Source organism: Stenella coeruleoalba, assembly GCF_951394435.1.
Source record: "Stenella coeruleoalba genome assembly, chromosome: 2".
In the NCBI taxonomy this organism is placed as follows: Eukaryota; Metazoa; Chordata; class Mammalia; order Artiodactyla; family Delphinidae; genus Stenella; species Stenella coeruleoalba.
In genome coordinates, this window is record NC_137147.1 from 69,072,534 (window position 1) to 69,090,975 (window position 18,442).

The 18,442-nt window shown below is 35.9% G+C and overlaps 1 protein-coding gene and 1 long non-coding RNA gene across 3 annotated transcripts in view; one reads left to right on the plus strand and one right to left on the minus strand.

Annotated features, from left to right (window-relative positions):
* The window catches only part of LOC307182561, a 249,836-nt gene that overhangs the window by 69,046 nt on the left and 162,348 nt on the right, over nucleotides 1-18,442 (plus strand). The window lies entirely within an intron of this gene.
* Nucleotides 152-1,281, minus strand: LOC307182560 (oocyte-expressed protein homolog). The gene has a single exon (XM_079913906.1). It carries the CDS (start codon nucleotides 1,269-1,271, stop codon nucleotides 849-851), a length of 423 nt encoding a protein of 140 aa, XP_079770032.1. The 5' UTR covers nucleotides 1,272-1,281; the 3' UTR covers nucleotides 152-848.

The window sequence follows — 18,442 nt, forward strand, 5'->3', positions numbered from 1 at the left end:
ATTGTAAAGGGTAATGGAAAAACAACCCAGCCCATGCAGGACACCTGCTTGGGGAAGGGGGCAGAGGAGACAGCCAGCTGGAAGGCCACCTGCCAATGCACAAGCTGCCCATTACCGTGGCTCCTTCTGGTAAATCACAGCACCAGCAGAATGAATGCTGATCACCTCAGCTTGCATGTTGGAATGCCCACCCACGTGTGCGGTCAGAGACTCCACTCCAAGAAAACACACGGGCCCACTGATTGCTGTCAGGGACCAAACACCAGCTTAAAAGTGAGAGGTTCAGAAGAAGCGCTGGCATTACCTAACAGCTTGTTAGAAATGCATATTCATGGGCCCAATGTACTGAATCAGAATCAGTGGAAAAGGGGCTAAGAAATTGTGTTTTAGCAAGCTCTCGAGGTGATTCTTACACACATTAAAGTTTGAGAACAAATGATGCAAAAGAAACCCAAAGCAGACTGACCCTGTATTTCTGCCCCCTGTGCATGAGGGCCTGACTCTGACCATAAAATCATAAAAGGGTTAGTAGTTTCAAAACGATAGAAACTAAGAAAAAATCAAAAATAAACCTACCACCTATCAGCCTCTCACATCAAAATATGAATGAACAGAGTCAATCTTTTATAAATTTGCTTAATTTTGAGTGAGCCAAGATCTTTATGCCATTGGAAAAAAGGAAATTCATTTATTTACTAGAATGGCACTACAAACTCACGTTTGCAGCAAAATAATCAAACCACTATCCATCGAGATACAGGAAAAAAATAAATGCACAGATTTAAGGATATTTGCTTCTCTTGAACTTTAGTAGCGGAAGGAGGGCTGTTCCATGCCCCGGAGAGCACTTATGCAACAGTACTCTGCGGGACCTGGGGACCTGGTGCCCGGGCCTTCAAGAACTCCTCGAGTTGTTCCATGTTCTCAGCTCGGGCGCGCTGCTCCCGGTGACTCGACGCCAGGCTCAGGAGCACGCTCTTCACCCGGCGCTGGACAGCTGGCCGCCCGAAGACGGTGATTTCCACCAACTTCCCGGCGTGAACTGCGTCCACCGTCAGCAGGGCCTGGCTCATCCACTCCATTTCCAGAACCACGGCTCGGTCTGGGCCGAAGATCGAGTTGGTCAGCCACGCCTCCAAAGAAAACACCAGCAGGTTCCTCAGCTCCTGCACAGGAAACCACCACGGCCGGGAGCGAATCCGTGGCGGCGGAAGTGGGAACCCCAGCAGCCCGTCCCCACGGGCCTCGGTGGCGCCCGTGTTGTCGACCATGCTCGAACCGGCAGCCAAAATTATTTTAATTTCTTAAGTTTTACTTTGAAGAGTAATTAATTTCAACTTTATTCCTTTAGCAGTAAACAATAAATGTCTACAATATATGATTATTATGATAGGTTTTGGATTGTAGCTTGGGTTAATCCAGCAACATGGCTAATAAACCTGTCAAATTTTAACATGAAAAGTTTGTGAGCTAGTTGAACTAGTGGTGGTTGAATTGAAAGATGATTTAATTTAAAAAATTGTGTCATAGGAAAAAGGGAATATAAATGCAAATTCAGAATATAAATTTCACATGCATATACATTTACACAGCAGGTGTAAATACAAACACACACACACACTTCTAACCAATCATCAACACACTCAACTTATCCAGTGACTCATTGTGTATAGATAATTGGAAAGAGATTAGTAAGTGTATTTATCTTTTAATATAAATTGATTATATATTTATACTTATACTCTAATAAGTTCAAAATTGCATGGGGATTTATTCCACAGTTAGATACCACTTACAACAGCATAATCACTCATGGACCTTTCTAAGAAATATTTCTCAGAAAGATTTGTATTATTCCTACTATTATATTACTTATAGCAATTTTTAGCTTGCATCTGTTAGATATGGATAAAGATTCCATATTTATTTTTATAGTATATCGATAATATTTCATTGTTAACAATCATGTTCATAATCTGCATTGAAAATCCTTGTTTTTCATGAATCATTGTTCATGCAACAATATAAAATACATTTATTTAGCACATAATTTGTACAAGCAACTCTGGGGTATAATAGAAATAGAAGAAAATTATAAGTTTTGAGCAAAGATAAAGGGTATATTTTTGAAATCTAAATAGTACTACAGAATGAATTAAAATTTAAATTCTTCCTAGCTCTATTTGTAGCATAAAGTCTCCAGACTCAGATTAAACAGTTGTGCTGCTTCTACAATATAAATATGATTTCCCACCATAATAGAAAGTGGGAGATTTTACTATTACAGACATATTCTGAACAATTTAATACAAATACTTTAATTTATGTCAAGCACTGTCTGAAATCCATCTGATAAACATGATACCCTTTAAAAAATTATCCAAAAATTCCATACCATTTGCAGCTATATCAATGAACCTAGAGATGATCATACTAAGCAAAGTCAGAACAGAAAGACAAATACCATATGATATCACTTATATGTGGAATCTAAAATATGACACAAATGTACTTATCTATGAAACAGAAACAGACTCACAGACATAGAGAACAGATTTGTGGTTGCCAAGGAAGTGGGAGGTGGTGAAGGTTGGAGTGGGAATTTGCGGTTAGCAGGTGCAAACTAGTGTATATAGGATGGATAAACAACAAAGTCCCACTGTATACAACAGGGAACTATATTCAATATGCTGTGATAAATGATAATGGAAAAGAATATATATATATACATCTGAATCACTTTACTGTATAGCAGAAACTAACACAAAATTGTAAGTCAAGTATGCTTCAATTTTTAAAATTGCACATTCAAAGCATTAAAAACCCACTAATAAAATCAGTAGCTATTAAACCATAGTGCACACTGGGTCTGTATATTCCTAAATTTTAGTACTGACTTAGTTATGCTTAGCATTAAGTAATCAGTTTTGAGTTGTGTTAAATATTTAGACTTCATCACCACCAAATCATTTTTGAAAGTGAATGCAGAACTCTTTTGCAAACCATGGAGTCCTGTAGGACTTCAAAGGTATTTGAAAGTGAAAAAGACATTGAGAACGACAGTTCAGCAATGAGTACATGATATGCTTTTCCCTGTGGCTCAATCAAATATTGGAGAAAACCTTAAAGGCTGAGGCAAGATGTTTACTGCCTGGAGTAGGACACTCTGATATTAAGTCCAATTATTAACCTTGTTCTGTATTTTCTACCTTCTTGCAAAACTTGTGCAGTGCCAGTCAACATCAATCCTTGTGGAAACTCTGTGGAATCTGCTGAAAAATCCCAAAGAATATAAATTTCTTCGAAAAGATTGACAAGGCCATATCACATTATGATTTAGAGCCAAATGATTTAAGCCTTTGCATTTTCATGAACTTCTAGTGGTTGACAATAACACACTAAAATGATTGAAGTGCTGTGAGGGAAATAAAAATCTTGCAGTGCTAGGGGAGGAGTGATGTATATATTAACTATTTCTTGGCTCTTACCACTATCCTAAAAATTTTGATCAGCTTTAAAAAATAAATGAAGGCTACTGTTTTTAGGGGTTTTTTTCTTTTTCCTTTTTTTTGAGCAGTAGCTCTCTTAACACTGCTGCTGCTCTAGAAGTTGAAGAAACAGTTTTGCTGGGCTCTTAAAAATTATGACTATTGGCTAGGGTAGAAACATACCTTTTACATTTTTCATATAAATATTTAAGCAATAAATGACGAAAACCTACCTAATTTCATCTAGTCATTTCCTGAGGTAGGTAGAGTTTTTATGTTTGCTCTTCTGTGGTTCAGTATCAAAAAGGGTGACTGGATATCTTACTCAGGATCAAAAGGTAGAATTTGTACCTTGTCACCCTGTGGCTATCAGATGCCTAAGTATAAAGTAAATTTCGTAGGCATCAAGATGGTGGAGTAGAAGGATTCTGAGCTCACTTCCTCCCCACAGGTACCCCCAAATTAAAACTACTTACAGAGCAGCTATCTCTGAAAACAACCCAAAGACTAGCAGAAGATTTTCTACAATTAAAGGTATAAAGGAGCCACAATAATATGGGTAGAAGGGACAGAAATGCAGTTTAGTCAGAACCCACATTCCCAGGATGGGGATCCACATAGCCAATGTTGGGACACTCACAAGTGGGTCACGATTGCAGAGGTCCTCCCCAAGGAGTGAGGGGTCCTAGCCTCACATCGGACTCCCCAGCCTGAGGGTCCTGCATGAGGAAGAGTAGCCCCCAAAACATTTGGCTTTGAAAGTCATCAGGGGTTACACTTACCTCTTACCTCTGGAGAGCCAGAGGGATATAGAAAACTGAGATCCTCTCTTTGTTGTTAGGTTGTTCATCTGAATGTCCAGTTCCACCTCAACCAATTTTCTAATAATTTTAACTCCAATTAATAAAACGTGCCTGAGTGAATTATATTGTTAGAGTTGTATATTGATCATTTTCTAATTTCTTGCACATTTACTTGCTAGCTATTTTTCTGTATAAGTCTATTTTTCCCTTAACAGCTTGGAACATTTGGTTACCATGAAACACAATTCCTGCTAGAAATGTAGACTATGTTAAATTTTTTCCTTCTTTTTGTTTTTCAAAGTAAAACTTTGGTTATAAGTCATCTTAGGTGAGGAGAAAGGTACTTTTTGAGCAGTCTCTTTGTGAAGATCATTTTAAACTTCCAAGTATTCATAGATTTGTAGTGTTTCAATCAACTACAATCCTTGTTCTTTTGATTCTCAAATCGTCAGTTTTTCCATTCTGGGTCCCTTGAAGTTGGCTCATGGGTTCGTTTATTATGGCCCAATTAATCTTGAAAAGCTTCCTTGTTTTCTGTCACAATAAGCTATCCCAAGCTCTTGTTCTTCTCCTTACCAAAACCTACTATTTTTAGCTGTAAATGGTTTTGCAGTTCACAATGTGACTTTAGAGGTATTAATTAATTGCAAGGAAATATAGTGTCTAAGCCATTTAAATGTTCAGAGCAAGAAATGTGTATGTTTAGGTCTTCCCTGGTGGCACAGTGGTTGAGAGTCCGCCTGCCGATGCAGGGGACACGGGTTCGTGCCCTGGTCCGGGAAGATCCCACATGCCGCGGAGCGGCTAGGCCCCTGAGCCATGGCCGCTGAGCCTGCGCGTCCGGAGCCTGTGCTCCGCAACGGGAGAGGCCACCACAGTGAGAGGCCCACGTACCACAAAAACAACAACAACAAAAGAAATGTGTATGTTTAGAATTCATGTTTTTAATATTTCCTGTTCAGTTTTAGCATACAACATAACTACTTCGATTTTATAATTTTATTTTTTCTTTTACTGCAACTATTGATTGACAATATCAACTTATTTATTCTCTCCTACAATGTGCAAAATATATCAATTCCTACAAACCTAAACACTGGAAATTAAAAATGCAAAATGACGGTAAAAACTATTGGGAATTTTTGTCCTTAGAATACAACCTACTAAACATGTCAAATTATAGTACTGTCTCATATGCAAAGAATAATTTCCCTGGTTTAGTTTCTCATTTGATACATAGTTAGTTTCATTCATTTTGGGCAATTCTTTTCTATTTAAAGGATTTCTTTATGTTTGGATTTTTACCAATTGAATGGTTGAGAAATGTTTTTTTTTTAACATCTTTATTGGAGTATAATTGCTTTACAATGGTGTGTTAGTTTCTGCTTTATAACAAGGTGAATCAGTTATACATATACATATGTTCCCATATCTCTTCCCTCTTGTGTCTCACTCCCTCCTTCCCTCCCTATCCCACCTCTCTAGGTGGTCACAAAGCAAGGAGCTGATCTCCCTGTGCTATGCGGCTGCTTCCCACTAGCTATCTATTTTACATTTGGTAGTGTATATATGTCCATGCCACTCTCCCAATTCATCCCAGCTTACCCTTCCCCCTCCCCGTGTCCTCAAGTCCATTCTATGTGTCTGCGTCTTTAACCCTGTCCTGCCCGTAGGTTCTTCAGAACCATTTTTTTTTCTTAGATTCCATATATATGTGTTAGCATATGGTATTTGTTTTTCTCTTTCTGACTTACTTCACTCTGTATGACAGACTCTAGGTCCATTCACCTCACTACAAATAACTCAATTTCATTTCTTTTTATGGCTGAGTAATATTCCATTGTATATATGTGCCACATCATCTTTATCCTTTCATCTGTTGATAGACACTTAGGTTGCTTCCATGTCCTGGCTATTGTAAATAGAGCTGCAATGAACATTTTGGTACATGACTCTTTTTGAATTATGGTTTTCTCAGGGTATATGCCCAGTAGTGGGATTGCTGGGTCGTATGGTAGTTCTATTTTTAGTTTTTTAAGGAACCTCCATACTATTCTCCATAGTGGCTGTATCAATTTACATTCCCACCAACAGTGCAAGAGGGTTCCCTTTGCTCCACACCCTCTCCAGCATTTATTGTTTCTAGATTTTTTGATGATGGCCATTCTGACTGGTGTGAGATGATATCTCACTGTAGTTTTGATTTTCATTTCTCTAATGATTAATGATGTTGAGCATTCTTTCATGTGTTTGTTGGCAATCTGTATATCTTCTTTGGAGAAATGTCTGTTTAGGTCTTCTGCCCATTTTTGGATTGGGTTGTTTGTTTTTTTGATATTGAGCTGCATGAGCTGCTTGTAAATTTTGGAGATTAATCCTTTGTCAGTTGCTTCATTTGCAAATATTTTCTCCCATTCTAAGGGTTGTCTTTTGGTCTTGTTTATGGTTGGTTTCCTTTGCTGTGCAAAAGTTTTTAAGTTTTATTAGGTCCCATTTGTTTATTTTTGTTTTTATTTCCATTTCTCTAGGACATGGGTCAAAAAGGATCTTGCTTTTAATTTGTAGTTCTCATAGTACAGCTGAGTTTGAGCACCTTTTCATGTGTTTAATATTATTTGTACTTCTTTCAATGAATTTCTATAAATATCAAATATCTTTTTTTGTATTGGGCTGTTATCTTCTACATCTCTAGCTCTTTTTATTTGGGAATGATTAGCTTTTTGTCTGTGATATAAATGGTAAATTGTGATATAAATGGTAAATATAAATGGTAAAATTGTTTCCAAGGTAGTCATATAACCTTTGATATATCAATATTTCATGCTTTTGGCAATGTAGAAATTTTGACTCAGCTAATCAAATTAATTTTTTTTTCCTAATGGCTTCTGGACTTTGAGACCTAGTTACAGAGACCATATCCACTCCAGGTTTTAAAGGATTTGATCCATGTTTTGTTTTACTAGTTGCGCGACTTTATTTATTTTACATTGTGTTGGATCTGGGTGGAATTTATCGTGGTTTATAATATGTGGATCAAATTTATGTTTTCCCAAATGGCTATCCAGTAGTTGCAAAATTATTTATTAAAAAGTTCTTTAACCCAGTGATTTGAGATGTATTGACCATGACCTTGCTCAGTACTCCATACTGCCTATCCAAATGAGGATGATATACTAGCCACGAATTTTAATAGTTGAAATTAAAAATAATTAACATTTTAAACTCAAATCCCAGAATTACACAAATGGGCAAATTTCTAACCATAGTAGATTTTTGACCTATTTCTTTCAGTCCTTAGAAATTCTGGTACATATACACACACATTTAAAAGACATGAATATTTTAAAATGCAAAAATTATTTTTTGCAGGTGAAGAGGTGGAATATGTTGGGGTTATTTTTCCTCCACTTAATACATTTGGGTACAATTTTATTCTTTTTTTATAAATTTATTTATTTTTGGCTGTGCTGGGTCTTCGTTACTGTGCGTGGGCTTTCTCTAGTTGCAGCGAGTGGGGGCTACTCTTTGTTGCAGTGTGCTGGCTTCTCATTGCGGTGGCTTCTCTTGTTGCGGAGCACGGGCTCTACACACGCAGGCTTCAGTAGTTGTGGCACGCGGGCTCAGTAGTTGTGGCTCATGGGCTCTAGAGCGCAGGCTCAGTAGTTGTGGCACACGGGCTTAGTTGCTCTGTGGCATGTGGGATCTTCTTGGACCAAGGCTCGAACCCGTGTCTCCTGCATTGGCAGGTGGATTCTTAACCACTGCGCCACCAGGGAAGTCCCTGAAAATAGTTTTAAGGAGTAAATATAGATTAAAAATAAAATGCATACTGGCCACACTTCAATAACTTCTAATTGCACTAAGTTAAACTAATATTCTTGAAGGACTTTCTATGAAAGTCATTTAATTCTTAGTTACCAGTTGCTAAAATTAGGTAATAGGGTAAATCATTTAAAAAGGGAACCTATATTTCTTCAAAATCTTATCAATGAAGGACTAGGTAGACTTGATGTCAAGTTTTCTTGTTTTTATCAGTCAATATTATATCTGGTTTTATGGGATAATTTTTAAATTGATCTTTCAACTTTAATATTTATGGTCTTAGTGAAATAGATCTCAATTGGAATATAATCAAGTGGGCATTCTATTATTAAGGAATTAGCTGAGGGGGAGTTATAATTTTTTTTTCTTGAGATTTAAGAGAACATGATCAATTTTCCAAAGGAATTAAGAGAAAACATCAGGCTGGCATGTTCCAAGAATGCTATGTTCTTTTGTGTACTGGGATTATAAGCATAAAGTAGCATCTATTTGCAAAAAGATGCATTGGAACAATGCCTCTCTGAATTTTGCACTCAAGTTCATAGGAAAGCTATTAGTACTAATTCTAAGTTGAGGAACTGATTAACGGAAAAATTAAAATCTATCTCTAGCATCTGAACAAGTATTCTGATAGAAAATCTAACATCCATACAAAACTGTGGGATTTATAGTGCATACTCATGAGTATAAGAAAAGACTTGATACTTTGTTTTCTTTTATTCTGTAACTTTAAAAAGTAAATGTGAAATCTTTATGTTTCCAAACGTTACATAAATAAATGATTTGTATTTTCAGGTAAGGTACAGCCCTGTAGGTTCATGAGAGAGACAGTTTATCATTTCAAGTTTTAGAAGGCAAAGTAAGGTCATAATGCTTCTTTAAAAAATCTTGTTTATTGTGGTGAATCAAAGACAAATATTATTGTAAATATTTGCTGAAATTTCTGACTTCAAGGCAATTTGAGGAAATGAGATAGATATGTATATAACTATTTGTAATCCGTTGTAGAATAAGAGAAAAACAATGGAAATGTGACTACAAAAAATGGAATATTTGATAATCACTGTTGAACATAAAGGAAGACTTTATAGACATGACATTTTACTTGGTCTTTGATACATAAGTTGGATTTCAAAAGCTGAAAATGAGAGAGTGTGTGTTTGTGAAGAGGAGAAAGGGCTGGGTTCCTGCATCAGGCATATAAACTGGATATGTTGGAAAAGGGAGAATATTTCAATCTGAAAAACAGGTCAAGCAAAGACATGGAGATAGGAAAGTTGAGGATGTAATTCCAGGGAAGTATGCTACATTTGTTTTGACCACAAACAGAGATATGAAGAAATATGGAGAATCATTTAAGCCTATAAATGAGAACTCAGGGACTTCCCTGGTAGTCCAGTGGTTAAGACTCCACACTTCCACTGCAGGGGCCACTGGTTCGATCCCTGGTCAGGGAACTAAGATCCCGCATGCTGCGCAGAGTGGCAAAAAAATAAAAGAGAGAGAGAGAATTTATTGATCTTGAAAGTTGACTTTATTATTATTATTATTGTAAATATAGAGATCTCAGAGTGTATTAGTTGGAGTTCTCCAGAGGAACAGAACTAATAGGATGTGTATATATTATACACACACACACTTACATATATAACTATATGTATATATAGAGAGACAGAGTTTTATTATGATAAAACATACATAGCATAAAATCTACAATTTTAACCATTTTAAGTGTACAATTCAGTGCCATTAAGTATATTCACAATGACATGTAACCATTACACTATTAGTTGAATAATTAATAACACATATTTTAGATATTATCAATAATTTTTGAAAACATTTTGGTTGTTTCCTAGTCTGTCTCAACTTATAAAATTTATTTAGTTTATGGAATGTCTTCACATATATTTTAAGAGAAAGCAACACTAAATTTATTTTGAAGGTTGGAACCTAGGATATTCCATCTTCAAATCTTCTGTGATCATTGACAAACCATTTAAACTTTCTGGGTTCATACTTCCTCATTTGTAAATTGAGAATAGTAAAATACACAATCCATAAAATTCTGTTTCTATACAAACAGGGTGTGTGATCTGTGCAGTCACAAAGGATTCCAAGCTTAGAAGGAGCCTGCAATTAGACTAATGCCATTTTGAATTTCTTAATAATTTAAATGAGTCTTGTGTTTTAATTTTACACTGGGCTATGCAAACTGTGTAGTTAGTTCTTTATGAAAATAGCTATGTTCTTTAGGATTAAGTGATCTGGGTGAGATCCTTAAGCACATCTTTCTTATTTTCTTTACCATATAAAAAAGTAAATTTTCTAAGGGAAGAAGTGAAAAAAAGAAAAATCAGGAAAAATTCAGCTCCCACACCTCTACTTCTATATACACAGCACTATACTCAGGACTGAAATTGTATCACTTTGATTGGCTACTGAGAAAAGTGAAGCATTTTGATTTACCAGCCCAACAGCTTTCCAAATGTTCTTTTCAGGCAATATCTTTAAACAGCAATACAGTTATGACAGGTTGGATCACAGCATTTAGCAGTTTTCCAGGAGTTCTTAGATTTTACATGCTTTCTGCCTTTCAGAAAGATCTGTACCAGATATCTCAGATATGAAGTAAATATATTTTTATTGTGTATCCTGGAGTATGTAATGCCACGCAAGCATTGACAGGAAGTATATTTTCTCCTAGCAGAAAGCTTGAATAGTCAAGTGATCTCAAACATTTAATACTCTTTAGACATAAAACTGAAAAATAATCAGTCTGCGAATATATATTTATTGGCAACATATAAGCAAATACATATTCTATATTTTGAAAGTTAGATTGAAGGAAAGGTTTTGATAATTTATATCTTAGAATTTGGTAATAAAAGGAACGATACTAAAATAATGTTCTAATGAGTAAATAATAGCTTTTGCATGCCTTAGTGTACAGAGAATTATCATGAGTTTCTGCTTGTGATATGAAAGCTGCAGATGGCTAATTACTATTAAAACAGAAGCACTTGCTGTAATAAACCTATTATTATAAATTTCACAAAATTCTCTCCACATTGCTATAGTCACAATGTTTTGAAATAAGTTAGATCTAAGAACATTCAAAAACATGTTTCTACCAACTTATTTTGTCTTCTGATATTTTTGCCATTTTGAGCATCTTCTCTTCCTCTCTTTCAAGACCACCTGAAATACAGAATAATGATTATTATTTACCACAACTTCTCAAATTTCCTCCTCCTTAGAAGGCATGTCCTCCTTAATGTGTGCATTCCACCTTAACCATGATTTTCTCTGTGACAAGAATACTCTTTCATTATATCTATAAATGTTTATTAGGCACTGACTGTATGCATTATTTCATACTAAGTATTAGAAAAATAATGTGCAATGTAATCACAGTCTCTCAGAGAGCTCAAGTCTGGTTTAAGCACAGACAAAATATTTCATCTCCATAACAAGCAACTACCCTTTTGAAGACACTATGCAAAAGCCCATGGTAAAGTTCCATGTCTTCCTAAAACTTTGTATGAAATATTAATATTCTTCCTAATTATTTTGTATATCAATAAGAATGTGCATTCTCTGAATTTAAGGTATGATCCAGTCAATAAATACACTTGTTGATTCACTGCTTAAAAATAGATCAGGTTCATTATGGAAGAAAACAAGTACAATGTGGTATTAAACTTTCATGTCAGTCTCATTTTAAATAGCTTTCCACTGTGATGATAAAGTCAAGGTATTACAACTACAGTATGACCTAGGCATGTTGTAACTTCTCCAGAAATGCTATGTCTTCCTTTCTAAAAGAGTTTAATAGTTGCTGCTGAGCATATGATCAAAGGAAAATTTCATTCTTTCCCACAAATCAGATGATCTTACTGATAATACATTCTCTAAGGAAATTATAATATAGGACCAGTCTTTTTTTTAAACATCTTTATTGGAGTATAATTGCTTTACAATGGTGTGCTGGTTTCTGCTGTATAAAAAAGGAAATCAACTATACATATACATAAATCCTGATATCTCCTCCCTCTTGGGTTTCCCTCCCACCCTCCCTATCCCACCCCTCTAGGTGGACACAAAGCACTGAGCTGATCTCCCTGTGCTATGCAGCTGATTCCCACTAACTATCTATTTTACATTTGGTAGTGTATATATGTCCATGCCACTCTCTCACTTCGTCCCAGCTTACCCTTCCACCTCCCCGTGTCCTCAAGTCCATTCTCTATGTCTGTGTCTTTATTCCTGCCCTGCCACTAGGTTCATCAGTACCATTTTTTTTTCTTTTTAGACTCCATATATATGTGTTAGCATATGGTATTTGTTTTTCTCTTTGACTTAATTCACTCTGTATGACAGAAGCTAGGTCCATCCACCTCACTATAAATAACTCAATTTCGTTTCTTTTTATGGCTGAGTAATATTCCATTGTATATATGTGCCACATCTTCTTTATCCATTCATCTGTCAGTGGACACTTAGGTTGCTTCCATGTCCCGGCTATTGTAAATAGAGCTGCAATGAACATTGTGGTGCATGACTCTTCTTGAATTATGGTTTTCTCAGTGTATATGCACAGTAGTGGGATTGCTGGGTCATACGGTAATTCTATTGTTAGTTTTTTGAGGAACCTCCATACTGTTCTCTATAGTGGCTATATCAATTTACATTCCCACCAATAGTGCAAGAGGGTATATTTGCACAGTAGTGGGATTGCTGGGTCATATGGTAGTTCTATTTTTAGTTTTTTAAGGAACCTCCATACTGTTCTCTATAGTGGCTGTATCAATTTACCTTCCTACCAACAGTGCAAGAGGGTTCCCTTTTCTCCACACCCTCTCCAGCATTTATTGTTTCTAGATTTTTTGATGATGGCCGTCCTGACTGGTGAGAAGTGATACCTCATTGTAGTTTTGATTTGATTTGCAGTTTTGATTTGCAATTCTCTAATGATATTGACCATTCTTTCATGTGTTTGTTGGCAATCTGTATGTCTTCTTTGGAGAAATGTCTATTTAGGTCTTCTGCCCATTTTTGGATTGGGTTGTTTGTTTTTTTGATATAGAGCTGCATAAGTTGCTTGTATATTTTGGAGATTAATCCTTTGCCAGTTGCTTCAATTTGAAATATTTTCTCCCATTCTGAGGATTGTCGTTTCGTCTTGTTTATGGTTTCCTTTGCTGTGCAAAACCTTTTAAGTTTCATTAGGTCCCATTTGTTTATTTTTGTTTTTAGTTTCATTTCTCTAGGAGGTGTGTCAATAGGGATACTTCTGTGATTTACGTCATGGAGTGTTCTGCCTATGTTTTCCTCTAAGAATTTGATAGTGTCTGGTCTTACATTTAGGTCTTTAATCCATTTTGAGTTTATTTTTGTGTTTGTTGTTAGGGAGTGTTCTAATTTCATTCTTTTACATGTAGCTGTCCAGTTTTCCCAGCACCACTTATTGAAGAGGCTGTCTTTTCTCCATTGTATATTCTTGCCTCCTTTATCAAATATAAGGTGACCATATGTGCGTGGGTTTATCTCTGGGCTTTCTGTCCTGTTGCATTGATCTATATTTCTGTTTTTGTGCCAGGACCATAATGTCTTGATTACTGTAGCTTTGTAGTATAGTCTGAAGTCCAGGAGCCTGATTCCTACAGCTCTGTTTTTCTTTCTCAAGATTGCTTTGGCTATTTGGGGTCTTTTGTGCTTCCATACAAATTGTGAAATTTTCTGTTCTAGTTCTGTGAAAAATGCCATTGATAGTTTGATAGGGATTGCATTGAATCTGTATATCGCTTTCGGTGGTATAGTCATTTTCAAATGTTGATTCTTCCAATCCAAGAACATGGTCTATTTCTCCATCTGTTTGTATCATCTTTAATTTCTTTCATCAGTGTCTTATAGTTTTCTGCATACAGGTCTTTTGTCTCCTTAGGTAGGTTTATTCCTAGATATTTTATTTTTGTTGCAATGGTAAATGGGAGTGTTTCCTTAGTTTCTCTTTCAGGTTTTTCATCATTAGCATATAGGAATGCAAGAGATTTCTGTGCATTAATTTTTTTATCCTGCTACTTTAACAAATTCATTGATTAGCTCTAATATTTTCCTGGTAGCATCTCTAGGATTCTCTATGTATAGTATCACGTCATCTGCAAACAGTGACAGTTTAACTTCTTCTTTTCCGATTTGAATCCCTTTAATTTCTTTTTCTTCTCTGATTGCTGTGGCTAAAACTTCCAAAACTATGTTGAATAAGAGTGGTGAGAGTGGGCAACCTTGGCTTGTTCCTCATCTTAGTGGAAATGGTTTCAGTGTTTCACCATTGAGAACAATGTTGGCTGTGGGTTTGTCATATATGGCCTGTATTATGTTGAGGAAAGTTCCCTCTATGCCTACTTTCTGGAGGGTTTTTATCATAAATTGATGTTGAATTTTGGTGAAAGCTTTTTCTGCATCTATGGAGATGGTCATATGGTTTTACTCCTTTAATTTGTTAATATGGTTTATCACACTGATTTATTTGTGTATACTGAAGAATCCTTGCGTTCCTGGGATAAACCCCACTTGATCATGGTGTATGATCCGTTTAATGTGCTGTTGGATTCTGTTTGCTAGTATTTTGCTGAGGATTTTTGCATCTATGTTCACTAGTGATATTGGCCTGCAGTTTTATTTTTTTGTGACATCTTTGTCTGGTTTTAGTACCAGGGTGATGGTGGCCTCATGGAATGAGTTTGGGAGTGTTCTTCCCTCTGCTGTATTTTGGAAGAATTTGAGAAGGATAGGTATTAACTCTTCTCTAAATATTTGATAGAGTCACCTGTGAAGCCATCTGGTCCTGGACTTTTGTTTGTTGGAAGATTTTTAATCACAGTTTCAATTCCAGTGCTTGTGATTTGTCTGTTTATATTTTCTATTTCTTCCTGGTTCAGTCTCAGCAGGTTGTGCATTTCTAAGAATTTGTCCATTTCTTCCAGGTTGTCCATTTTATTGGCATAGAGTTGCTTGTAGTAATCTCTCATGATCCTTTGTATTTCTGCAGTGTCAGTTGTGACTTCTTTTTCATTTCTAATTCTATTGATTTGAGTTGTCTCCTCTTTTTTCTTGATGAGTCTGGCTAATAGTTTATCAATTTTGTTTATCTTTTCAAAGAACCAACTTTTAGTTTTATTGATCTTTGCTATCGTTTCCTTCATTTCTTTTTCATTTATTTCTGATCTGATTTTATGAGTTCTTTCCTTCTGCTACCTTTGGGGTTTTTTTTCTTCTTCTTTCTCTAATTGCTTTAGGTGTATATATAGGTTGTTTATTTGAGATTTTTCTTGTTTCTTGCCGTAGGATTGTATTGCTATAAACTTCCGTCTTAGAACTGCTTTTGCTGCATCCCATAGATTTTGGGTCATCGTGGTTTCATTGTCATTTGTTTCTAGGTATTTTTGATTTCTTCAATGATCTCTTGTTTATTTAGTAGCATATTGTTTAGCCTCCCTGTGTTTGTGTTTTTTACGTTTTTTTCCCTGTAATTGATTTCTAATCTCATAGCATTGTGGACAGAAAAGAAGCTTGATATGATTTCAATTTTCTTAAATTTATTGAGGCTTGATTTGTGACCCACATTGTGATCTCTCCTGGAGAATGTTCCATGCACACTTGAGCAGAAAGTGTAATCTGCTGTTTTTGGATGGAATGTCCTATAAGTATCAGTTAGAGCTATCTGATCTATTGTGTCATTTAAAGCTTGTGTTTCCTTATTAACTTTCTGTTTGGAGGATCTGTCCATTGTTGTAAGTGAGGTGTTAAAGTCCCCCACTATTTTTGTGTTACTGTCGATTTCCTCTTTTATAGCTGTTAACAGTTGCCTTATGTATTGAGGTTCTCCTACGTTGGGTGTATATATATTTATAATTATGATATCTTCTTGGATTGATCCCTTGATCATTATGTAGTGGCCTTTCTTGTCTCTTGTAACATTCTTTATTTTAATGTGTATTTTATCTGATATGAGTATTGCTACTCCAGGTTTCTTTTGATTTCCATTTGCATGGAATATCTTTTTCCATCCCCTTACTTTCAGTCTGTATGTGTCCCTAGGTCTGAAGTGGGTCTCTTGTAGACAGCACATATACAGGTCTTGTTTTTGTATCTATTCAGCCTGTCTGTGTCTTTTGGTTGGAGCATTTAATCCATTTACATTTAATGTAATTATCAATATGTATGTTCCTATTACCATTTTCTTAATTGTTCTGGGTTTGTTATTGTAGGTCTTTTCCTTCTCTTGTGTTTTCTGCCTAGAGATGTTCCTTTAGCATTTGTTGTACAGCTGGTTTGGTGGTGCTGAATTCTCTTAGCTTTTGGTTTTCCGTAAGGTTTTAATTTCTTCGTCAAATCTGAATGAGTCCTTGCTGGGTAGAGTGATCTTGGTTGTAGGTTTTTCCCTTTCATCACTTTAAATATGTCCTGCCACTCCCTTCTGGGTTGCAGAGTTTCTGCTGAAAGATCAGCTGTTAACCTTATGGTGATTCCCCTGTATGTTAATTGTTCCTTTTCCCTTGCCACTTTTAATATTTTTTCTTTGTATTTCATTTTTAATAGTTTGATTAATATGTGTCTTGGCATGTTTCTCCTTAGATTTATCCTGTATGGGACTCTCTGTGCTTCCTGGACTTGATTAACTATTTCCTTTCCCATTTAGGGAAGTTTTCAACTATAATCTCTTCAGATATTTTCTCAATCCCTTTTTTTTTCTCTTCTTCTTCTCGGACCCCTATAATTCAAATGTTGGTGCATTTAATGTTGTCCCAAAAGTCTCTGAGATTGTCCTCAATTCTTTTCATTCTTTTTTCTTTATTCCACTCTGTGGTAGTTATTTCCACTGTTTTATCTTCCAGGTCACTTATCCATTCTTCTGCCTCAGTTATTCTGCTATTGATTCCTTCTAGAGAATTTTTAATTTTATTTATTGTGTTGTTCATCATTGTTTGTTTGCTCTTTAGTTCTTCTAGGTCCTTGTTAAACATTTCTTGTATTTTCTCCATTCTATTTCCAAGATTTTGGATCATCTTTACTATCATTACTCTGAATTCTTTTTCAGGTAGACTGCCTATTTCCTCATTTGTTTGGTCTGGTGGGTTTTTACCTTGCTCCTTCATCTGCTCTGTATTTGACTGTCTTCTTATTTTGCTTAACTTACTGTGTTTGGGGTCTCCTTTTTGCAGGCTGCATGTTTGTAGTTCCTGTTGTTTTTGGTGTCTGCTCCCAGTGGGTAAGGTTGGTTCAGTGTGTTGTGTAGGCTTCCAGGTGGAGGGGACTGGTGCCTCTGTTCTGGTGGTTGAGGCTGGTTCTTGTCTTTCTGGTGGTCAGGACCACATCCAGTGGTGTGTTTTGGTGTGTTTGTGAGCTTAATGTGATTTAAGGCAGCCTCTCTGCTAATGGGTGGGGTTGTGCTCTCTTGCTCATTGTTTGGCATAGGATGTGCAGCACTATAGCTTGCTGGTCATTGAGTGGAGCTGGGTCTTAGCCTTGAGATGGAGATCTCTGGGAGAGCTTTCACCATTTGATATTACGTGGGGTTGGAGGTCTCTGGTGGACCAATATCCTGTACTTGGCTCTTCCACTTCAAAGCATCAGGCCTGAAACCAGCCGGAGCACCAAGGCCTTGTTCAGCCACATGGCTCAGAAGAAAAGGGAGAAAAGAAAGAAAAATAAATAAATAAAATAAAATAAAGTTATTAAAAGAGAAAAAAATTGTTAAAAATAAAATTTTAAAAAGTAATAACAGGGAAGACATATGGGAACATATGTTTATGTATGACTGATTCACTTTGTTATAAAGCAGAAACTAACACACCATTGTAAAGCAATTATACCCCAATAAAGATGTTAAAAAAAAAAAAAGTAATAAAAGAAAAGAAAGAGAGAAAGAAAGAAGAGAGCAACCAAACCAAAAAACAAATACAGCAATGATAACAAGCACTAAAAATTATATTAAAAAAAAAGAAAGAAAAACAGTCTGTACCCTAAGACAAATGGCAAAAGCAAAGCTATACAAACAACATCACACAAAGAAGCATGCACATATACACTCACAAAAAGAAAAAAAGGAAATATATATATATATATATATATGTATTAGAAAAAAAAGAAAAAGGAAGAGAGAAATGAAATCCATTAACAAATCTGCCAATGATAATAAGCTCTAAATACTAAACTAAGATAAACATAAATCCAGAAACAAATTAGAGGCAGAAAGCAAACCCCAAGTCTCTAGTTGCTCCCAAAGTCCACCCCCTCAATTTTGGGATGATTCGTTGTCTATTC